The 24481-nt window shown below is 46.5% G+C and overlaps 2 protein-coding genes across 3 annotated transcripts; one reads left to right on the top strand and one right to left on the bottom strand.

Moving 5' to 3' along the window:
- Positions 1-1103: 1103 nt before the first annotated feature.
- cbarpb (CACN subunit beta associated regulatory protein b) lies at positions 1104-17625 on the bottom strand. 2 transcript variants are annotated; one of them, XM_076039400.1, is made up of 10 exons: positions 17336-17625; positions 14546-14618; positions 12659-12798; positions 10818-10882; positions 9068-9230; positions 7967-8138; positions 7483-7647; positions 6654-6900; positions 5256-5445; positions 1104-4274 (listed from the first exon to the last, which is right to left on the bottom strand). In XM_076039400.1, exons 2-10 carry the CDS (start codon positions 14591-14593, stop codon positions 2777-2779), a joined length of 2688 nt encoding a protein of 895 aa, XP_075895515.1. In that variant the 5' UTR covers positions 14594-14618; positions 17336-17625; the 3' UTR covers positions 1104-2776. The 2 variants fall into 2 exon arrangements, with proteins under 2 accessions (XP_075895515.1, XP_075895516.1); XM_076039401.1 differs by lacking the exon at positions 17336-17625 and adding an exon at positions 15847-16168.
- A 486-nt stretch (positions 17626-18111) lies between these two features.
- On the top strand, positions 18112-22482 carry atp5f1d (ATP synthase F1 subunit delta). Its single transcript, XM_076039344.1, has 5 exons — positions 18112-18332; positions 18989-19142; positions 19765-19853; positions 22057-22186; positions 22344-22482. The coding sequence occupies exons 1-4, from the start codon at positions 18216-18218 to the stop codon at positions 22177-22179; spliced, it is 483 nt and encodes a 160-aa protein (XP_075895459.1). The 5' UTR covers positions 18112-18215; the 3' UTR covers positions 22180-22186; positions 22344-22482.
- The last annotated feature ends 1999 nt before the right edge of the window (positions 22483-24481 follow it).

Here is a 24481-nt window from a genome sequence, read left to right as displayed (position 1 = left end):
CATTCGCATGGTGTAGAAAGATCTAATTTAGACGGGCTGGAGAGGTTGTCGACGTCGTCGCAAAAAAAAAAAAAAAAAAAGAGAGATGGAGACGGATGGGAAAAAAAGGAGGAGTTAATGCTTTTCCTCCGATTTGGTAATTAGTGCTTTTAAGTTTATTGCGCGGGGAGATCCGCCGAGAACCACGAAGCGATGGTAGCGAGAAGCAGGCGGGAATCCTTCTCACGTTTCGATTAATATGCAACATCACTTCCCTCTTCCTCCTCCTCCTCTTCTCTCCCCCCCCACCCCCCCTTTGTGAAAACGTAAAGCCCAACAGTCCGTGGGAGAATAACACACTGCGAATAAAACTGGGTTACGACCAAATCGGCTGCTGCTGCTGCTGCTGCTGCTTACGATGCAAAAAGCCGAGGTCTGTGAATAAAAACTACATTCCTCCCCCCACATAATTCTCCTCATAACCATGGCACAGTTTATTTTTAAGACCTGTTTTCGGAGTCTTATGCAATGAAGGTCAACGTTGCCCTGCGTGTTTACTTCCCGTCCTTTGCTCTTTGCGCTTTCCGGGCTGTTTGGAGGTTTAAGTCGAGACCCTGCATTAGTAGCCGCAGGTTCTAAAAGCTTCCCTGGTGTGTTCCCATTCCCTTTTCTGTACTCGGTTCCTCACGGGTATGTTCTGTGTATAGGATTCCGAACGGCGCTTCCGGTGCCTGCTGAGAGTCGAAGGGTAAGTATTGATCGACGCGAGTGGGCTTTCGTACACAAACAAAACACCACATCCATGTGCACTTTGACCCCAGGCCCAAACGAAAAAATTTCTCGAAGAATCTGAAGTATGCCTTTGACGTGTGGTTTAAAAAAAAAAAAAAGCACGATTAGTTCATGTTATTCTCACAGAGAGAGCTAAATAAGAGAGAAACAAAAATATATGGGACGAACCACGAATAACTTCTTTGTCTTGTTTGGTTTTATAAGCAAGCGGGAAGTGAAGTTTTCGGCCCCCGGGGGAGGATTCAAATGCGCTGTCAGCTTTCTCAGGAGAGGAAGAAGAAGGAGAAAAGGAGGAATGTGGTGTGCCGAGAAACAAGACTTGTTCTGGCTCTCTGGTGTGCTTGTTGTTTTTGCAATGAAAGAGTCATTGAAACTTGAAAGTAATTGAATTTGAAGCAAAAAAACAAAAAAAAGACATTGACAAAATGAATTGATGTGTCTTACAGCTGAAATAACGATCCGCCGTCCAAGTGCGCAGTGTTAGGGGATCTGCATATCATCAGCTAATATAAACCGGTAGCTAGCTAGTACCACTGTTATTATCTTAGTGATATTAGTCAGTATCATATCTATCCCTGCATCCATAAATCAAGCACTTAACACGACTAGAATACTATAGCAACCCGCATATTGACAAAAGAATAATAAGATGGACAGACCTGCTTTTTGCTGGATTTAAATGCAGTGCACTGTAAATCTAACATTTAAAACAACACAGAGGGCTAGCTAGACTTGGTAGCAGTCAACCACTTTCTGTTTTGAATGTACTTTTACTGTCAGTAAGCTAGTTCCCGAGCTAACTTCATTGGCTATTGCGATGAACACACCCTAGATCCGCTGATATCAATTCTATGCAGTCATTAGTGTTTGCATTAGTGAGTCGCAACTGTCAAGTGTTCGCTAACAAGCAAACAAAGGATGTTCTCTTAGCATTTCTGATATGCCTGCTAGTCAATGATGTTGGGACACATTAGACACAAGAACCACCGGAGCAACAGAACAACTCAGGTCTGTCGATGCACCCTATAGTAAAAGACATATTCAAAAACATTTTTAGCCTCTGAACTGTGAGGTAATCACACATTTTCCATGATCCGGGGTGGTTGGTCTGGCCAAGGAGCTTCTCAGTTCAGATCTGTAGTCTTCTGTACTTGTAATAGCACCTGGTTTCACAGTGGATCAAAGTAGACAGAGGCTAACCCAGCCCTCAACTTCGCTTAAATGTACAGAAGAGCAGAAAGCATAACCTCATAAATAAACTGAAAAATAAAAATATAATTTTAATTACATGTCAGTCCATTGACTCGTATCCATCTTATTCCTATGGGCCCTTGATATTCTCAGTGATCTATTGGCAGCTCCTCTGATATATTTTGTTACTAAGTGTTAGCTGTTGTTATAATGAGTCACATTATTCAAAATTTTGTTTATCAAGTTCGTCGCTGGAACAATTTTGAGGCTGTAATGCTATCGGGTGTTAGAGACATTGGATGGATAAAGAATCCAAGAAAGACCTGAGGCATAGAAGACCTTTGACAGCAAGGAGGTCTGCCGTGTTTTGTTTTGTCTCCAAGGGAGCACATGAAGTTTACCTGGAAGCAGAAACAGAGCTGAGTTGGAGTTAGAGCATCCGAAGCCTGTAAGCCATGTGTTTTGGAAAAATTGCTATTATCCACCAGCTGCTGAGGTTAGCCGCTGGTAATAAGTAAAGCTATCCCAGGATCATTTTGAACCTGTCAATTGTACAAAGTGCCAGCGAGAATAAGGTGGATATTTCTTTGTCAAGGACGACAGTGAACATTTAAAAAAAAAGAAAAAAGAAAACATGAAACAACGCACTAGCTAAAAGTTTGCGGAACTGCAACACACCATCCAAGCTGTTCAATGAGTGACACCCACTGTGATACAGATGTTGGGTAACACAAATAAACCAAAGAAAGAGGGGGCGGGGGATCGGAGGAGCGGATATGGGTTTGGCCCAGGTGGAGGACAACTGGTAGCCCCGCTACACTGGGCTGTGGTCCGGAGATGCATGCGTAGCCGTCACTGTCACACACTCGGTGGCTGTGTCCCTGGTCCTGCGAAGACCCGCATACAGCCTCTCGTCCAGGGTCGCCGTCAGCTTGTCCGTGAGCTCTGCTGTGATGGTCTGCGGGCCGTAGCCCGACGAGTCCGCTGCCGGCCGAGGGGGCGAGCGCTCGTCCGGTGGCTCAGCAGGGAGACCCGATTGCTTGCTGTCCTCGTGAGGGTCCTGCTGCTCGCCTTCTTTTTCTTGAGCCGGCGGCAGATGGGAGGCGGCGCGGTGGTCTTCCTGGCTTCCCGGTTCCTCGGCCTTGGGGATTTCGGTAGTGCTGCCCGTGCCATCGCTGGTGTCCTCGTCGGGAGCGCTGACGATGCGGGGCAGCGGGCTGTGGTAGCTTGTGTCCAGCGGGTAGTTGACGCTGTCACCCCTCCGCAGGGGCGTGCGGTGGCGGTCCAGGGAGGTCTGGAGGTGCCGGACCCCGGGGTCGCTCCACTGCTTGTGCCGCTGCCACTGCTTGCGCAGGTGTATCCGGGAGCGGTGCTTCCGCAGTGGCGACTCCTGCTGGTCGAACTGGGGGTCGTGGCGGAGGAACTCGTGGAAGAGGGCGTCGGTCTTCTCGTCGATGCTGTAGTCTCTCCTGTGCAGGGTCAGTGGCGGCTGCTGCTGCTGCTGCTGCTGTGGTGGCGGGAAATGTGCGGCCTCTCGTGGCGTCAGCATCTGACCGTATGGAAACCAGCTCAACCTGGCGCTACCGCCTGTTTCTATGGAAACTCCGCCACTGGCGCCCAGCAAAGCCTCATCCTCCGGCTCCTCCTCGAAGAGATGCGACTCAAAGCTCTCGCCGATGGTGCCGGTTCGCCCGGAACTCGTGAAGTGGTGCCTCTTCTCGTGGGCCGTCCGGTCCTTGGGGCTGCCACCGGCGCTCCCAAAGAGACGCAGCTCTTCGGGGCCGCGGCACGGAGCCTCGATGGAGGCGTAGCCACTGTCCATCTGCAGCAACCTGCGGGTGCCCGATTCCGAATCGCTGCTCCTCCGCTCGGATTCCTTGCTGTCCTCTTTTCCATTCTTCTTATCGCCCGCCCCCGATTTCTCGTCCACATACATCAGGACATCTCGCTCGTCCTCGCCTCCCTCGGCCTCGTCCCCCAAATCTTGTGACCGGTAGCTTGGCAGCCGACCTCCTCGCTCGACTTCCGTGCGTCCGCCCAGCGAGCAGACGCTGTCGGCGTCGCTGCAGACGGAGTTCCTGTCGTTGTTACTGCTCTGGTCAGAGGCGGCATACTGTTCAAGTGTGGCGCGGAGGGACCAGATGTCTTTGTAAAGTGATTGAGGGTCCTGGGGGGGATCAAGGGGCTCTGAAGGGTCCACGCTCTCCCTCCTGGACAGGGACAGCGCTTCATCCTGGGGGTCCGGAGACAGGCCAATGACCCCCTGACCTTCGTGGTTGCGGCTGGGCTCCACCATCACCTCCACCTCTACCCTGCAGGGGGCACACAGGAGCGGCAATGAGACAAAAAAGCAACAAGCACTTGGGAGCAAAAGAGGGATCGAGGGTTGGAGCACTTACCGAACATCGGTCTGAGTGTTTTAATGTGTTCACTGTGCACAGAATGACTTTCATGACTTGGCAATGGCTGCTGCTGCATGTTGTTAAGCTGAAATAAGGCTGAATGCTCATGACCTGTGTTGACATGTGTGCTTGCAGAGTGGTGTCACTTTGCGCAAGTGTTTATACCATTTGGAGAAGAACCGGTAGCACAGGAAATTCCTTTAATTTTCCACAACAAACATCGGCAAAGATACACAGGAAGTGATGTTTAATGTAGTTCTGATTAGCAGGGAGGAAATTTCTTTTTATTGGCTGCATTCTGGGAGAAATCTGCATAGCTGTTTTTTTTTTTTTTATGCAGCATTTCCTCCCCCAAAAAAACTAAAATCAAAGCGACTCCTGCTCCTTGAAGGAAATCATGAGAATATCAGACCATGTTAGCGGTGGAATGGTTTCCTGGAAAGATATAAACCCTACGTCCCAGTTTGCTAGCTTGCGCACCAAAGCCAAACTGAATTAACTTGTTCAAGCCTTATCTTCATTTACTTCGCTTTCATATTGTGATTTCTTTATCCAAGCTGATCAGCGGGATCTCAAAGAGACGGCCACGTGACCGTATAACCGGGACACAGCAAGGCATCAACAGTTTTTCGTTTAGCCTGTTCGCTTTACATTCAAATCAATGTGGTTGTTAGATTGCTATGTTGTTAAGACTGTTCGACATTTGATTTATTTAAGAATGGCATACATCTTAGTTGATGAAAATAAAAAAGAAACTGGGACTTAGAGTGGCATCCTGCTAAACAACAATACCATACCTTCATTTTACCTGCATATTCAAGACAGAGTAAAGACATGAGTGCAAGGCAGCAAAGCAGTGGGCAGGATGAATGGCAAGGGAATTAAAGATACCTGCCGAGGGAGGGGGATGGCGTGGAGGGGGTGGAGAGGAGGCGGCCGGCCGGCTGGCTGGGCCGGAAGGTCATGTCCCGGGTGCGGGCTATGTACTGGATGAGGTCGATGTGGTGCGAGTCGCTGTCGTCCTGGTCCATGCTCTCGCTGGCCGCCCGCTGCCGCTGGAAATGCCGTCGCTTCGGAGAGCCTGGATCGACAGCAAATATCACACACACACACACACACACACACACACACACACGTACACACGGAGGAGGAAGAGGTGAGCTGAGGTGTTGACAGACAGTAGTTGGCTAGTTAGCCGTGGCAAATAGCAAATATTCCATTGTTGTTGTTTGTGGTGGCTTTTTTTGCATTTATTTATTTGTAAAAAAAAATATATATATATATATATTTTCAAAAGAAAGCAATGCTTCAATAAAAATGTATGAAATAAATATAGAATACTGAGGAACATTTTGGAAAATAAAAAAATGTGCATTGACTCTGAAGTAAAGTCCGTTTGCACATGTGGTCAAAGTTCAGTTCAAACATGTCATCTAGAAAAGGATTCCTGGATAATCCAGCTTGTAAAAACCTGGAAACCTGGCTGCATTTAGCATCTTCTTCAACAAACAAAAGTGTGTCCAGATGCATCCAGCTAACTGAATGGGATTCACGATGTCTTCATGGAACATATGATTGTTGGTATTTTTCTTTCATCACTGACACATAATATTTTTATTCTTTTGTCAACATCTAAAAATGTTATGTGTCTGCGATAAAAGCAGAACACCAACTATTGTGTACGCTTCCAGCTAAGTTTCCAGTTAAGTTTAAGTCCCACCTCTGCTTCTTAGAGCTACACAGGAACACAAAGTACACTTAACAGCCTTACAAGGAATGTTAAAGGTGATGTTTTTTTTTTTTTTTTTTTTTTTTTTCAATTTTTGCTTTCCAGTGATGTATTTATTTGTTTGGGTGTGTTGGCATGACAGAGGGTGCGGTATCAGTGTGTTTCAGCAGGAAGGATTTACTGAGAGGGATGGAAACGACTTGGAGCAGCCAAAGTTTACGTCAGCAAGCCATCTGCCCGCTACGTGCGTGCGTGTTTGTGTGTGTGTGTGTGTGTGTGTGTGTGTGTGTGTGTGTGTGTGTTTGTGTGTGTGTGACACTCTTAGCAGGCAAAAGTCAGCCCGCAGCGGGCTGCTGGAGCCCCCCTGCTTCACTGAAGTCTGTTTACCTTGTGAGAATATCAGAAAAACATGCAACACGCCAACATCTAGCAGAGGGAAGTGCGTGCGCTCGGTTTTTACATCTTGGAAACCTCATGAGCAGCAATGAAAGTGGAACCCACTGGAACCTATTACGTTGGTGTTTTCTGGAAAAGAATAACGACCATCAAGCGTCCGTCACCTCTGGTGTCCAGGCTGGAGGCTCTCTGGCTGCTGTCCAGCTTCCACTTCTTGATTTTGAAGTAAGGGCTGGCCCCTTCCAGGCTTGCGTGGCGCCTCAGTTTAGTGAAGAACTGCTGCATGGGGCCTTGATTGGCTCCACCGCCGCTCACCGCCGCAGCAACTTCCCCTACACTGATGCTGCTGCTGCTGCTGCCACCACCGCCAGCTCCGCCTCGGTCCCGGGGTCCTGATCCCACCATCTGGATCTGAGACAGAAAGAGGGTCCAGAAATAGAAGCAGGTAAATGGCCTGTGTGCTTGTTGGATCCCTTCTGAAAATGACGTTCCACACGGGCTGCGATGGTTTAGCCGTCAGGCACGACTCTCTAATGCCCGCATGATGTCTTCCTAATTCATCGTTCTACGAATAATTAACCCGAGTAACTGCGGCTCACCGGGCCATTTGTATGCGCACTCAGTCACGTCAGATATTTGCAGCACGGCGACGCTACCACCGTGGAGCAAGAGGGTTCTGGGTTCAATGCCCACAAGGGGAGGGTTCTTCTGCAAGGCGTTTGCATGCTGTTCTCATGTCTGTGTGGGTTTGGCTTTTAAGCTGCAATTAGTGCTGGTTCGACAGTGACAATATTTCTTTGATAACTCAAACATGAAAGCTGATATTTGACTGTGTGAAGCGTTAATAAGGAGCAAATTAGAGCAGGTTTCTTCTTCTTTGGTATTAGCTTATTGTGCTACTCTTTTGTTTTACTTTACTAGCATTTTGTTAGCATGTTGAAGTAACACACGAGCTGTGGCTACAAATTGGGATGTAAACGAAGCGGAACTCACTGCGCCGGGCTCTTTGGCAGCGAGCGCCACTGCCTTTTCACCGAAGCTGGTCTCCACGGTGGAGTTGAGAGAGATCCCAGGGAGGGCGCTGCTGCTGCTGCTGCTGCCGGGACTGCTGACTCTCAGGCTGGTCAGCACCGTCTGCGGTAGCGGACACAGCATCGGCTAAAGGGAAGCGCAACAACAACAACGACAACCTTTAAAAAGCTGTTTGAACAATGCTCAATTTTTTTTTTGAAGTTGTAATCATCAGGTTGCATTAATAAATAAAGCATGATTTCTCGACTTGTGCCTGAACAGTCGAAGTTTAACGGGGGGGGGGGGGGATCAATGTGCTTCACGGGATTCATGATTTCCATGTCTGAGTGGCCCGTTCGCTGGCGCCCGATTTGTTGCCCTCCAGCGACCGGCGTCCTAATTGGCCGCGGTGAAGACTAATGACGCAGGCGTGGCGAGAGCGACGGCGGGCGCAGGAGGCTGTCACCTGGAAGATGGAGAGCGACGACTTGGCAACGGGCCGCGTCGTCATGGGGATGCTGTTCTCCGCCCCCTCGCACTCGTGGATGGTGACTATGTTGAGGGCCGGCGGAGGGATGTGCAGGTGCGTGAGCCGAGCGTTCTTCAGGTGGTGGAAGTCGCCCTCGGTCAGAGTGTACCTGGGTGGAGGGGGGAGGGGCAGCGTGAGTCACAGGGAGAGAAGAGAGTAACACAACACAACAACACAACACAAGAGGCAGCGTGCAACATCTGGCCCATGTTTGATCACTTCACACCAATTGCTGCTTTGTTCACAACACCAATTATGACATAATTTATGTGTTTTTACTGAAAACATCATTCATTTTAAAATTGAAGTAGTACTAAAACACTTTATTCTGTTGTGTTTGTTTATATTTTAAATTGACCGTAGAGTGGTGAAGCTAAACTTCTAATTTTCTAAAATACACAATCCTGAAATATGGTTGATTTACAGACTTGACTGTGGAATAATTTAATTTACAAAGGTATGAATTTAATAAATACTAATTCTGACCATGATTATAATTTTGTGCATTGCTTTTATCAAGGTCACAATTATTACGTTGCAAGAGAGCCAAGACTATTTAACAAGTGTTTTATTCCCTGAACAGTCACTGTGTAATGGATTACATCATTTTATCTTAGGTGTTATGTGCCATGTGTTATGTGCTTGTGTAGTTCATTCCAAGATTTTCACTCTATTCAACTTGAGTAAATTAAAGAAGAGACATTCAAAGGGAAAAACTGAGTGGTGCTGTGAACACTGTTCACATCATAAGTCATTTAGTGTGTGTGTGCGTGCGTGTGCGCGTGCGAGTGCGCATTAGACGGACAGCCAGGGGAAACATCTGACTTCAAACACTTGAAGAGCCAAAGGGTATTCAGCCTGTAGAATAACTCCCTCTGAAGAATTAGCATATCAAGACAAAAGTAGGGCAAGCAAACACGAAGTGGGAGTGAGATGAGATGTCTTCAAGTTCACTGCAGTTGAATCACGGGTGTGGTGTGTGTGTGTGTGTGTGTGTGTGTGTGTGTGTGTGTGTGTGTGTGTGTGTGTGTGTCTGACCTGCGGCCCTTCTCCTGCGTCTTCTTGCTGTGGTCGAAGAGCGCGGCCTCGTTGAAGGAGACGCGGCGGCCGGTGGTGCCCGTGGAGAGGAAGCGCTCCGTCTCCTGGTCGTGAGAGCTGGCCATGGACAGGCACTCCGACTCGTCCACCCTGATGGTGATTTCTGCCGATGTAAGAACATATATGTTTAACCCGGCTATTATGTCTCGGCTCTGAACACTACAGGTCGGCTCTTCACCCCCTCCTTGGTGAGATTCATGCCTCCCTGAGGACGAGCACGGCTCCCGCTTGCTAAGTGTGATGATCTCCAGACTGGCGATGATGGCAGGGCATCATGACTGCTCTCTCCGCCCAGTCAATTAATGATAGAGGGCAATTATCATTCACGAATTCAGGTTTAGCGGTGGGTCTCTCCCCTCTATCTGTTCATATCGCGCCAGCTGTCAACTCCGGAACAAAGGCATTACTGCATTTTTAATAATTGAGTATGTTTTTTTTCCCCGCTGCGATGCAGATTTGTCTGGATCTGGCTCAGAGTTGAAAGGTTACCATGCAACCTTTATCTAGCAGCTCCATCTTCTCCTGTGTGATGGGAAAATGATGCTTCAAAAATGCCAGCGGGAACACTGGACATATCTACTCAGCTAAAAATGACAGTCCAGTCTTCTTTTTTCTCATCCTTTTCATATCAGAGAAAATACTTTTCCTCTCAGCTGGATTCTCTTCTTATTGCCCTGTCTCTCCTGTGTGGCACCGTGATGAAAATATTGGTCTCAGACATACATGCTCGGAAACGCTGCGCGACTCTTAATAACTTGTCTTGCCCCGGCTAGCGGAAGCTCCGAGTCACATCCCCGGGGCTTTGGGGAAGCGGGGATTACAAAAGACGGCAGGTTAACGAGATGGGGATGTGCTTCGATTATTATTTTTGCACAACATCAGGGAGGATTTCCCCCTTTACTTTACTCCCTTTCGAATGTCTACGGATCTGATCTTTTAAGCTAACCTGGCAGGCCACGGCGAATGCCTCCTGGCTCCTATTCATCTGGGAAAGAGCCCGTAGAAAGTGTTTGGAAAGAGAAGTAAAGCACTGAGGATGACTCGACAAACCTTTGGTAAAAGCAGAGCCATCAGATTTATTGTGGCAAGGACGCTATTTTTGGTGGCTAGCGTCTTTGCTTTATCCTTTTGCAGCTAAACCTTTGGCAATAGTTAGTTGTGATTAAACAAAAAACAAGTTACCCACCAATAAAAGGCATAATGGCCTTTTCCCCCCTCCCTTTAATTTGAAAACAAACCCAAGTATCCAGTAGAACTGCTGTTCCTGCGAATTAGCAACAGCTAGCTTGGATGTCGCTTCTTGATTTCTTCTTCACTTTCCTCTTTCGCTTGCAGCACTTACAACTGGGCTTTGGTGGTGGAATCCTATTCACAAACTAGGGCTGATTGAAAACGCTTTCTACTCGCTTTTCCAAAACGGATGTTGTGCAAGACTGCCTTTAAAAATGTGAAATCTGTTGGGACAGACATTGAGCAAGAACTCTGGAAAATCAGGTTGGTGAGCCAGGAACGACCCCGGTGTCAAAACAAGACGGTCGTGTTTTAGCGGAACAGACAAAATGGGACGCTGACGTCAGGAAAAATATCCCTGCCTACAGCGATCTGGTGCCGCCCCAGAACTCGTCCCCCTCTGTAATTCGTCCTTCCCTCCCTACATCTTTATCTTCACGTCCTTCTTTTTCTTCCTTACCATGGGTGGTGGGCTGAGACTCCTCCACATAGCTGGTGTTGGTTTTCTCAGGATCATCGCTGGCCCTGCAGCGCAAGGAAACATTTAGATAAGCGGTGCAACAACATTAAGCCCACCCTTGAAGTCTGTCTCTCACGTGCATGAGGTCATAGTACACGCTTTTGCATCAGGAGCTTAAATATTCTGCGATATTAGCCGTCGTTGTTAGAGGAAGTGGCAGTCCGTACGATCAACAAGAGCCTCGGTCATCGTCGGGAACCTGCAAACCGTCAAAGTCTCTGAAACACTTGATGCAAACAGAGGCCGGCGCTTTATTAGATTGCAGGCTTCTACTCCCACTCTTTAAGGGCAAAGTGGTATGATAGGGGACGGGGGTGGGGGACCCAAGTCTTCAAACCCTCCAGTGTTAACATCTTTGACTCACACTGATCCTCCGAACCAGCTTCATAAATCCAAAGCCTGCGACTGAATTTATGAGGCAGAAGAGACGAGCTGAAAGCTCTTCCAAGTCATTTCCCTCAATCTGATTTCTTTTGTGCTGGCCTCTGTGTTGCATTCGTGTGTGTGTGTATGTGTGTGTGTGTGTGGTGTGAAGTGACTTCAGGGATTTCTCAGTGCACCCAGATCTGTGCTTCTTCTTGTCTTTCATTTCCTCTGTTGCTCTCGCCTCTATAAACTCTGTGAGACTGCGTGTGTGCGTGTGTGTGTGTGTGTGTGTGTGTGTGTGTGTGTGTGTGTGTGTGTCTGCGCCAGCGCTCACTGGGGCTGCTTTGAGACGCAAAATTAATCACAGCCGATGGCTGCTATGAAATCTCATTACACTCATCATTTGCACTAGTCTGCACAATTCTCCTCTGCACCCCCTTCCACCAGCCTCCACCCGGCTCTCATGGTGCAGCCACCCTCCACCACCACCACCACCACCTCTCTCCCCTCGTTGCCCTTTGCATCTAGCTGTTGCGCTCTCATATATTGAAGTGCGCACGACGACTCGGGACGTTGCGTATCAGGGGAAGCGGCGTTAACGTTTTATTAAAGCCGCCTGAATCGTGTCTTTTAATGAAATCACACTCGCTCGGCTGGAGAAAACTGTGTGCTTTCGCAGCAAGGAGCTGCCTTTTTATCGCAAAATATATATATATATATATATATATATGTATATATATATATATATATATATACATATATATATATATATATATATATATATATGTATATATATTGTTTTTTTTAGTCTGTCAGTGCACACTTTCAGCTCGTTGTCAGTCCGTCTCTCTAAAAGCTGCATGTGGGCTCAGGCAGAAAGCTCTCTGTGTTTGCTCATGTTTCATTGCAAACCGAGGAGAGAAGCCGCCCTGCTGCCGGTTCTGCTGACTAATGGTGTGTTCCATCGCGCTCTGAAGTTTCTGAGCCGCCTCCTGGCTCTGTCCTCAGAGGCAGCGCTGTTAAGTGTCGGAATTTTAGGTTGTACTTTGCAACATCCACAGGTACATCTGTTGTTATTGTTGTGCTTTAATACAGGAATAACCATAAAGGGTGCTGCTACACGCAGATATGGGCCAACAATGTAACAACAATACCGGTGTCCATCTTTTTTCAATTTTTTTGTTTTTACTTGAAACACAAAAGTTTTCCGTTTCATATTCCAACTCCTGACGATAATGGAAGGCACCATAGAAACAAGATTGTCAAGAAAAATGGAAATAACTTTTTAAGTATAAAATTGAAAATCTGAACAGTCAAGTCTGAAAAATAAATATGTAAGAAAAAGTCGCAAAGTTGTGATGAAGGGTCATGGGCCTGCTAATTGTAAATGCACAGACAAATCTGCTGCTTCGTACCCCGAGCAGAGCTTTCCACCTCGGCGGCAGGCGAGGAGGAGGACGGACCCCAAGATCAGGACAGCGACCAGGAAGATGGACAGGATCACCAGGAGGAGCACGTAGCCATCTTGGTGCTCCTCGCCCTCGAACGGGATCCCCTGAAGGGAAAAAACAAAACAAAAACAGAAATGAAGGAGGCGCGAGCGATTCAATCTGACAGACGGCTAATTGTAGCTTGATGCTAGTCGGAGTTATGAGTAGGCAGTAGGTGTTACGAGTGTACATAACACCAACAGAGGTGGTGGGTGTCCTTCTCTGTTGAAATCGAGCATCAAGTGTACTCTTAAACACACACACACACACACACACACACACGAACGAGGCAAAAAAAATCCTCCCACGTAGCTCTCCACGTACTGAAACTATTTAAAGGTCCCATATTAGACTATTTACAGAACTTTTCATCCTGGTCCGTGTTGGTGAAGCAGCGTTTGATGTTCGGAAGCCAACATGAAACCAACCTGACTACACGGCTCCAGAAAACAGCATATTTAGCCTCCTGCAAAAGAACTGGACTTAAATGCACAGGTTCCTGCTACAGCCGAGGCCTTGTTGGACTTTCGCCCTGTCTAAAATGGGGGAATCTGTGCCCTTTGTGTTGTCACAAAGAGATGGTACCCCGAATGCCTTGCCTCTTTTGTGGAGGAAGCAAAAGTAGAAAAACATGTTTTTTTCTCTCACTTCTCCTTGAGTTCTTAAGTAGACGTGTAGAAAGTGTAGAAATCTTTTACACTTGAACAGTGTTACCTTCCGAGTAATGTCACAAAGCCCAAGCGACAACGTGACGGAATGCTAACATACAACAGTACAGCACAGCGACAAGGACCAAGGCCATTCGATTGACTACTCTATCCTCGGTGTAGCTTGAGTTATAGAAAAAGAAAAAAAGTCTAAAAGGATCTTTAGACGTCAGTACTCAATTCAGTTTTTCCAGCAGAGGAGCAGATGAGGCATATTGAATTTTCTCTCCCTTCACTCTATCACTCTTTCCCCTCAATCAAAAAAAAAAAACAACAACAACCCACTTTTGCACAGACAGCAGATGGGAGGGCAGCAGCGTTTTAACCAGTTTCTGAAGATCCTCTGCTGCGCAAACATCTTTGTCCACGGTTCATATTGTTGTCATCAGTCAACATGAATGAAAGCCTTGAAGCATGAAGCCGTGCAGAAAGCTTTAGCTGCGCTCACCAACCGGCCGTGACCTTTCGCAACTGACTTGTACGGCGCCTGAGGTGGAGCCCGGTTAAACTTTGTGACCGTTGCAAGTCCACATGGTCTCGGCAATGTGAAATCAATGCAACACGCACGTTCGACACATGTAATTTACTCACTAGCAAGCACCTGGTTGAAGTGCATTGCCCATTTTTTTCTCCAAATTTTGCCCGAATTGACCTTATTTTCCCGACCTTTTGCTTGGTTGGGATGACGGCTGGCCTAAAGCACGACTGACCTCCTTTGTTGAGTAACAGGCTTACAAATGGGCTATAAAACAAAACAAAAACATGACTTTCTGACACACAGGCGAACCGCTGCACTAAGCCGGCGTAGATGGCGCAACATGGCGCATAGTGTTAATGAGCGGCGAGCTCTGACGTCACTCCGTAATGTCTCTGCGAGGGGAAATGAAAGCTGAGATTAGATCAGAGATTTAATTATTTTAGGTCCAGGTCAGGATGTTCTCTATTAGCCAGTCAATCGGCCAGAGGAGGTTATGAGGTGGTGGGGGTGGAAGGGGGTGGTTGCGAACACACACACACACACACACACACACACACACACACACACACACACACACACACACACACAGGAAGTTGAGAATCAGCTGTTGGTGGCGGGAAGACTTACTGTGGAGTTTTCTGGTAAGGTGTTCCAGACGGTAGACTCATTGCTCATGGTCCAGGTCAACTAGAGAGTCCCCCTGAGAGACAACACACGCATGCATCAAACACACATCGGAAATGACTGTCACAGGAGCTGTTTGTTGAAACAGGAAATCTGAAACAGCAAAAAAAAAACAAACAAAAACAAACAAAAAACATTCTTTTGGCATCGGCATTTAAAGGACCCCTTGTGCACCGATTTCCAGATTTTTATTGTTCAGCGCGGACTCCAATGGAGCAGCCTCAATATTATTTTTATCATTCTAATTTATTTTAATATTAATCATCTGGAGAACTCTATTGATCTCCCAAAAGTGAAAACATATTTAGCCCTGGGTTCACAGCCTCCAGCAAAAAAATGGATAAATGCTGGGTTCTAACTTCCTGCTGGAACTGACGCTGAATGTTGGACTTTCACACACAACTGTCAAGAGGCTGGGAAACCAGACAGCCGTGAGGCGGCCTCATTAACAACTGGCAGGAGGTGGGAATCGGTGCCCTATGTGACATCACAAAAAGCTGAGTTCCAGATAACTGTGTGTTCAGGACACAGAGTTTCACCAAAGTGGCGCAAGTGAAAGAAGCAAAGGATGGTCTTTGTCATTTCAATGAGACATTAGTGACCATAAAACAAAACAAGAGCTTTGACATCGACGGTGACCAAAGACTTCCCGGAACCTGAGGTATAAATGAGTAAATCCTCCTGTTGGACGACAGGTGCGTCACACAGGATGAGAGATGCCCACTGCAGCGCAAAAAAAAAAAAATCCTGTTGCCTCTCCAACAGTCATAAAAGAATGCAAGACCAAGCAAAAACCCTGGGCGTGTGCGTGCGTGCGTGCGTGCGTGCGTGCTGGCATGCATGTGCTTCATCTCACGGAAGATGCAAATGCTAGCATCTCAGTTGTAAATCATCGCCCATAATTCCTTATAAGCCTGAAGACTCTCTTGCTGCCTCCCACACACACGCGTGCACACGCACATGCTTGCACACACACACACACACACACACACACACACACACACACGCACATACACTTGCACACAGAGCCGTACTGAGAAACACCAGCACTCTCTAAACACTGGCTCAAGCAGCGGAGTTCCACCACCACCGCTGCTGCCGCCGCCGCTGCTACGTTTGTTCTTACAGATCATAACCATTAATACTTGCTACTGCGGCACCAGACGCCCACGCATGCACACGCACGCACGAATGCACGCACACACACAGCGTCTCTCCCTCAAGACCTGAAGAGCTTTACTCACCCTGCAGGGTAGAAGCAACATGCCAGCAGCAGCAGCAGCACTCAGCTCTGCGTGTTGGTCTGCCAGTCACTGCAGCACTTTAACTTCAGCACCACAACCTGTAAGCTAACACGTCTTGCCACCCTCCCGACTGCCTTCCCTTTTAAACAGCTACGCAGGAAACGCGGGCACACACACACAACTAACATCAGTGTGCTTCCCCTTGCAGTTGGTGTCTCACATCCTGCCGGTCGAGTGTCTCACCCTTATGGAGGGCAGTGCAATGGGAGCAGCCGCAGCAGCAGCTCTGGATATGTGCTAGTCGGTGTGTGTGTGTGTGTGTGTGTGTGTGTGTGTGTGTGTGAGGCTCAGGAGTCTCCTTCCTTCTCAGCTCCCTAGCTTGCATCTTCAACCTGAGAAGCGGTGCCCCCCCGCCCCTCAGGGACGACCCAGTGGCCTCGGAGCAACAGGACGACGCCGCTGCACGGCTGATTAAATAAAACAACAACAACAACAACAACAACAACAAAGGCAGCAGCAGCAGATGGACTTGTTAATTATTCAGCAAGTCTATATGGGCCTTTAATGCTATAGAATCCACCAACAAGAGCACATACAGCCTGTGCTGCATGTGATTTCTTTTAATTTTTTTACCACCCCCAGCAAACCACCATGACATGGCCCTTGGGGAAGTCCAACAACCGCTGAAAAGAAGATTTGATAGGGACCACCGTGTCAGCTGACAGCAGGACGGGTGATCAAATGAAATATGTGGAGTGATATAAACTGAGCAACCAGTTAAGAAAAAGAAATGAGAGATCACTTTCTGAGGAATGGCTCACTCCTGCTGCTGCCGCTGCTGCTTCTCTGCTGACAGACGCTTAAACACTACACATCCCATCATAATGCTTCACGCCGGCTGCAGTGCTGTAACAGGCGGTACCATGTAGTCGAATGAGAGAGCCTCTTACAAACTGTAACCACTTGTAATGATGGTTAAAAAAAAAAAAAAAAAAAATCGGATCTAGTACTTTGTCGAAACAGTTTTTGCGTATCAATCTATTATTTTGTTGGGGTTCTGTAAGGTAAAAAATTATTTTCCCGCAACAAAAGAATAACGAGCTCGATCGGCTCTGGCACCGGCAGCTGTTTCCTCGTGGAGGCTGACTGAGAAGCTGATGCGGAGGGACAAAAAAAAAAAAAAAAAATGCAGGAGAGAAGCGCAACAATAAATGCACTGCAGGTAAAGGGCGAGCAGCACAGCGACCCTAATAAACTATGATATCTTGGTGTATAAACAAATACATCATTATTATTATTATTATTATTATTATTATTATTATTATTATTATTATTATTATTATTATTATTATTATTATTTTTAAAAACCGTTGGTGTTTTTCATCAGGTCCTGCCTGCCGATGCTTGCCGGTTGCAGCGGATGCGCGAAGCAGACGGAGCTCCGCGGTCGAGCCGTGAAGGCAGTGAAGGCAGTGAAGGCAGCACTCACCTACTCAAGCAGCCCGGTCCATGCAGGGGGGAGTCGGCGCCGAGCCAATACCACGAGAGTCGTCTGCGGACACTTTATTGTGGATTCTTTGGAGCCAAAAGTATTTATGAATGAAACCCCACCGCTTTGGACACGCCCACCACCTCAGTCCGAGGCGCACCACGTGACGCGCGGCGAGCGAGCGCGGCGATGGGTGAAAAAAAAGAAAGAAAAGAAAAAAAGGCTCCTTTAGATTGATCCGTCCGAGTCCGGTGCTCCTTATAAATCATCCCTAGTGTCAGACAACACCAGCATCCATCTACAAATAAGATTATTTACATTTACGAAACTAACAACAACAACAACAACAACAACAATAATAATAATAATAATAATGTGTGTGTGTGTGTGTCGGTCGGTCGGTCGGTCGGTCGGTCAAGAAGAAAGCGAACGCTGCGCTTGAGGAGGAGCCATCAGAACTTTTGTCCCAGACGAGTCCCATCTTTTAGACTGGCCTGTGAGTTTGGCGCCATCTTGTGGCGGTGTAGGCTTCTCGCTGCTTTTTTTTTTTCCAAACATCATATTCGACTTGTATTAATTTTTCCTCGGTTTTACGCATATATTTAGGAAGTTGTATCCCACATGTATCTTGATTTGAAATTATGCAAATCAAATCGTACAAGGAAAACGGTTACGCTCACGGCACGTTATTGGGAGGAAATGGTTAAAATAGCTTTGGTCCCGGAAGACTTCATTACCCTTCGTCCTTTGCGCCGCTATAAGCCTTATGGGTAGCTTACCAACGTCCTTGTCCTATCAAGCGCACACGGACTGCCTCCACGCAAGGGCTTGAGGATCACTGTCATTCACTCGTACTTGAGTTCGATCTAAGTTTTCCGACATGATGGCAGCCAGGTTTCTCCGCCGAGCCCTTCCAGTGCTGAGGCAGACTCGCACCTACGCCGAAGCCACCTCCGGGGCTCCGCAAATGTCCTTCACTTTTGCCTCCCCGACACAGGTGACGTTAGCTTGCCTAGCATTAACATCGGGTTAGGCCTAGCTAGCCTCACTGGCTAACTCGGCTTATTGCTTTGGTGTAAAAATGCAAGTTTGTCGCGTATTGACGTATTGGATAAGTTGCCTGTGATCAGGCAATTCATGGATTTTAGTGTGCGGAGGTTTGTGCCACGGCAGTTGTGGTGTCGTTAGCTTCTCCTCTGCGGCAGAGTGAAGGGTTTAGCTAACCAGCCAGCTAACGAACTGTCATTCACTGTGTTTGACCTAGTGTTTGCGGTGCGGTGAGACCCAGTGACGGTCGAAATTCTCTTTTGAAGCGCTAAAACGCATTTGGGTTTGGGGTGCATGCACCTGCACTTGTACGTGCAATGCAAGTTGCAAGTCAAAAAAAAAAATTGTGTGTAAATGGTTGCGCTCACTAACCTTGAACCACGACAGTGTCTTTGGCTTTAACTCCAGAACCATGTTTTCGGATGGCCCAGTCACTAGTAGGGTAAAAGATGCTTGGAAAAAACGTAATGAATGAAGCAATTTAAAAACTCAATATGTATGCAGACATTAAATAGAAGTAAATGCAATGACATTCTGTTTGTTTGAGTAGACACGCCAGTTGAACTCTCAATGAATGAATGAATGTGTATTTCCTTCCCCCTGCAGGTGTTTTTCAAAGAGGTCAGTGTGAAGCAGGTTGACGTCCCCACACTCACCGGCGCTTTCGGCATCCTCCCTGCCCACGTTCCCACCCTGCAGGTGCTCAGGCCCGGCGTCGTCACAGTCATCAATGACGACGGCTCCTCTGCCAAGTACTTTGGTAAGGTTTGTCAACTTCTTCAGCAGGAACCAGATGGAAATGATGGTGGTCATCTTTGTTTTTCCAAGGAATTCCACTTTGAGGAGGATGCTTTTGCTTTGCACGACTAAAATGTGTATCCATGGACAAACAACAGGGATAAACAAAGGGTTCTCGATTCATAAGCCTGTTTTTTTTTTTTGTTGTTTTTTTTGTATGGAAAAAAAATATTCATGAGCAGAAGCAATATTTTAACCTCTTATGAATTCTCATTGTTATTCTCATACTGCATTGACGTCGCAGAAAACATTTTCTACTGCAGGTACTTGAATCCTGGGTACCAACCGTTTGTGCTTTACATAACTACATACACACTTTCTGCTCTAGTAGCTGCAACCAGTGGGGATGCTGGTTGCTGTTATTTTTTTTACCATAAGCACGTGCAGGTGGGTCAACAGGAACTGGCTTGATTGAAGTAGGGAAATGTATTTTTTGGACAGCGTGAAAATATTCTTTTGTTCTACTTATCGAGAAAATGTTATGCAGCCAAAACATGAATATCTTGCATGTTGGATATTTTCCCAATAATGAGAACATTTTTAGTGAGATGTGTGTGTGCGTGTGTGTGTGTGTCTCCTCACAGTGAGCAGCGGGTCAGTAACAGTCAACGGCGATTCTTCAGTGCAGCTGCTGGCGGAGGAGGCTGTTCCTTTGGACCAGCTGGACGTCAGTGTGAGTACAGTGTCAGCCGCACTCCACTCACTAACAAACTTAGGCCAACACATTATGAATTTGAAGGCAGTGCAGCCGTATTATGTAACGCGAACTTGCCCACTAAATGTTTTTTTTCTTATGTTTTTATTTTTATGAAATGCTTATTTTTTTATTTTATTTTATTTTATTTTTTATCATAAATATAGTAGCACTAATTTACCAAATTGGATAATATCCAATATGGCCATTAGCTTTGTTTTTAAACTGAGGAGGAGGTGCCTCAATCATTCATCTCAACACATACACAGATAATTTAATGATGCACAACATTACAAAAAGTCTTTCAGTCTGAATTCGTCACACAGCAAGAACAAATAACAAATACATTATTAAAAATATCACATACACACTTAATACATGATTTTAATTCAGGATTTGTAAATTTGTTGTGAACTGTACAATCTTTTAATGACATAAAAAAGAAAAATAGCTTTATTGCTATTGATTTGCTGTGCAGACGCTGCTGTGCCTCTGGTTGCAATTATCTCTTTGTATTTTTTTTTTTTTTTTTAATGAGGTGCGTGGAAAATGCCGTGGATCAATTCTCGTTCTAGTCCCTTCTTAATGAGCAGGGTCGCGGCCTTTGAACTCGATATCTCACAGGAGAAAAGCACGCAGGTCTTGTTATTTTAATGAAGAAAACACGCAGTTGCTTGAACGATATGCTCTCAGTGCACACTTATTTTTAAGTCACTTGGGGGAAACCACTGAAACACTTTCTTTGTCCTCGTCTGTTTTTGTTTTAATTTTGTTAATGCGGTCAATGCTCTGTTTTTTCTTTATATACTTTTAGAACATTTGGTTGTTTTTATATTGACCCACTTTGTAACAACTAAGGGAACTATTTGCATGTGCTTGATTAAAGGAAGAAAAATATATACATATTGTGTGACAAAAATCAATTAAATATAGAACTACAGTGTTTTGTTGTTCATAACATTTAGATTTGAATAAAGAGCCGATCCATTTGTAAGAGGACACACAGCATTGCGGCAGTGTAAAAAAAAACAAAAAAACAAAAAGTGTTTGCAATATACTCTCTTGCCACTGGAGGGCACTAAGTCAACACCCTTGACCTCTAAGCCCACTGCCAAACCATGCAGTTGCTTCTTGTATCCAGATCAGCTGATGATCGGTGTTGCTTCTCGCTCTGAGCTCCAAGGTCTTCCTTCCCTGGAGATGCTCTTCATCGCAAAGCTTTTTCTGCATCGTCACCTTCAGAGCCGACGGGCGTTCTTCACACAGACTCGCAGGTCTCTTTGTCGCGTCCTTAATGCGTTTTGAATGGCAATCTGCCGCAACTCTCGGCGTCGACGCCACTAATCAGTGCAGCTTGTGTGCGGGTCAACGTCTGTCGGTGATGTTGTGTTGTAATGAGGCTGGTGTGACCGCGTCATGGCGCCATAATTGCTGATTGTGGCCCAGCAGGGACGTGATCTTTTGGCAGCGGAGGCTCTCCTCGTAACTTCCACCTCCCGGCTGCCTGGAAACGCCTCCCGGCCGATGATTAGCCAGCTGATCAGCGCCGCGCTCAGACTTGAATGCCGAGCCCTCGTTGAAATGTCAGTCTTGTTAATGCCGAGGCCACATTATACTGCGGCCGGCTGCGGAGGCGTCCGTCTTTGACCTTGGGCTGCGCCAGAGCCACTGTCAAGTTGGCCTCATAGCAAGTCAATGAGTTATTTTTCTCCCCGCCGCTCGTCACTCTGGGGTGAACATGCACACGGAGCCGCGCTGTTAATAAGGAGAGAAAGGTCAGTCACTGTTGAGTTATAGCAGATGTGTCAAATCCCCACTGGGAGACCTTTAACTTCCAGCTATGTTTGGCATTTCTTGTTTCTAATCACTGCTGGGACAGATCAAGCTTCTTTCTTTTTCCGCGGCGGAGGGGCACTGTGGATTTTCTCTGCTCATCTTTTTTCCGCACTCTTAAACGGTTGCGGCTGCAGCGCTGCCATCGGGCCTCCGGAGGTTTTTAGGATGAGCTGAGTGCAGCTTTACAGGCCTGGCTCTGGGTGTTTTGTTTTTCCTCTGAGGGAAAGGATCATCCGCCAGGGCTTTGACATTTACTTTTCCCCCTTTTGGTTTCTCACTGTGACACATTTCTGCTTTTTTTTTCCTTTGGTTTATTTATTTTTTTTCCTTTGGTTTCTATTTTTAGGCTGCCAAGGCCAACCTGGAGAAGGCCCAGTCGGATCTGGCCGGCACATCGGACGAGGCGGCGAGGGCCGAGGCTCAGGTCTGCATAGAGGCCAACGAGGCCATTGTCAAGGCTCTGGAGTAGACCTGCGGTACGTCGTCTCAGCTGCTGCACCACGGTCACAATACAGGGCCGAGTCATGTCTAGTGACCGGGACCTACAGCACATAGCAGTGGGTTCGGGATCAGGGTAAAAGTTTGGTTTGCTGTGCCCTCAAACTGAATCCCCCTGTTTGCTTCCCTCCTCAGGTCCCCTTTGTGTTTCTCTCGTGGAAGTCCAACGGTCTGTTTTTCCAGCTCACTCGCCTCCGTGTCCGGATGATTCCATTCTTGCTTTGTACAGTGGATGAAATAACAAAAAAAATAAATTTATTTGGAATTACGTCAACCTCATGTTTGTGTTGTTTTTCCCCGTAAAATTTGTCTTGACGACTTCTAAAGTCATGCACGACTAAAACAAGCTTTTGTGTGTTTAATAGAACTGTATTGTAGGTCACAGGACATTGTGTGGCTTGGGTGATTTTCCTCATGTCCTCAGGAAATGTTTTTTTTTAGCTGACTATTTGGGTCGTTTATAAAAGTAATTAGGTTTTGTCTGTGGTGTAGTAGGTGTTTGCACCAGCTGGGGGCAGCAGAGATCAGAACTGTATTTGGACTATAAAAGGAGTGATAGTTTTTATTTGTTTTTTTTTTTTTTTAAATCACTCATTGACCAACAGCTGGATTAAGAGGGACCCACCCCCCCTGTATTTGTCTGGTATGTTTAACTGTATGTCTCCTTGGTAAACTTAATTACTTTATGACTCTGTGATAAATGTGGTGTAAAGTCCATGGAAATGCCTCTCCTCTTAATTTTTTTTTCAAATGTAGCTTGTCCTCATTAACAGCGTGTTGTGTGGGAAAAAACGTTGGTTTCGTTACAGCTGTCACAGCTCTTGGAACGAGCACAGCAGAAGTGGAAGGGGCAACATTTCGTAACTGTGGCGAAACCGCTGCAAGATGTGAGGTCCTGATGCTTCAACATGTGCATCCAGCAGTGATATTTGAAGAAACGTTTGTTGATGATCTTTCATGGCCGTTGGGCAAGATGCCGCACGAATGCACTTTGCGAAATGCACAACTTTGCACTTGCACTCTCAACACAGTGAGCTCAATAGACGGTCAGAGGTCAACGTGACACTGCAGAAATGGGAAATGTCGCTCTCACATGACGAACCGGGGCACCAGTCAACTTCCCTTGTGAAATTATTAGGCAGCATATAGTGCATGAGAGCAAATGTCAACTTGTTTTCACATCAGCACACTTGCTCAACAGCGATCTTCTCCACGGTCGCAGACTTGTATAACAATGATTTTCATGTCTAGCAGTCTGGTAAGACCGATGACCCCCAACAGCGCAGTAAATCTCCAGGAAACAGCACATTTAGCCCGGTGTTCACAGCCACCTGCTAAAACTGATCCTTTTTTGGACCATCCACAAGGTTTGCAAGTGGATGAACGCAAGCAAGTCAGCAGCAGTGCTTAGCACAAAGTGCTGCATTTGAGTACAGTGTACTTGGAACACAAGCTTTCTTTCTTCAGAAATGACATAGAATGAAATTGGCAACATAATTCTAATTGTGAGCTTGTAAGTGCAGGTGGCAGTTTTTCTGAACTGGAATCATGGGCTGCATTGTCAGGAACTGCAGTGCAACCAAATACAAAAAAACCCCAAACATTTTAAAAAAGGGGAACATTAAAGTCGCTTACAAGAAGTTTTTGACATTTGTTTCTATTTTTAATTTCTCAGACGTGTGTTGCTGATTGCAGACTGCGACTCAGGTCGAAACGCATCTCTAAATTTTTTTTTAAAAAAGTAGAGACGCTTCTCACACATCTGCTCTTTGTTCTCCCCTCCAGTCTGAGGCGCTTTCATCAAAATGTCTCTGCATTCACACACACACACACACACACACACACACACTCAGTCTCACTTGTCAGCTGGAGGGCCTGCGAGTAACACTTCAGACGGACGACATGAAAGACTGGAGTGAAAAACAAGCACTTCTCTAATCCAGATTTATGATATGGGATGTTGAAACTGAGCTCTGTGTCTTTTTTGTGTTTTTTCCACCTCCCGTCTGAGAGGGAAACCACAGGATGTTTGTCCTCCGCACTCTGATCGTGGGTAGACACTTTAAGAAGTGGCCGGAATGCCCACGTTCTATATCTGTCCACCTTCATTCTGGGCAATTGGGAATTGAAATTGAATGAATTGTCTCTCTCACTTCTGCAATTTCCATTTTTGTCTGTGGCAAAAGTCCTAATGACGGGTGGGAGGTTTGTTCACATTTAAGGAGAGGAAGAGAGGTGTGTGGTAACACCTGAGGTGGCAAAAGTATTCATGT

Source organism: Nelusetta ayraudi, unplaced genomic scaffold (genome assembly GCF_046127955.1).
Source record: "Nelusetta ayraudi isolate G7.1 ecotype Tasmania unplaced genomic scaffold, CSIRO-AGI_Nayr_v1 ptg000059l, whole genome shotgun sequence".
NCBI lineage: Eukaryota > Metazoa > Chordata > Actinopteri > Tetraodontiformes > Monacanthidae > Nelusetta > Nelusetta ayraudi.
The sequence above is the reverse complement of the archived record's forward strand: the minus strand, read 5'-3'. Positions and strand labels throughout refer to the sequence as shown.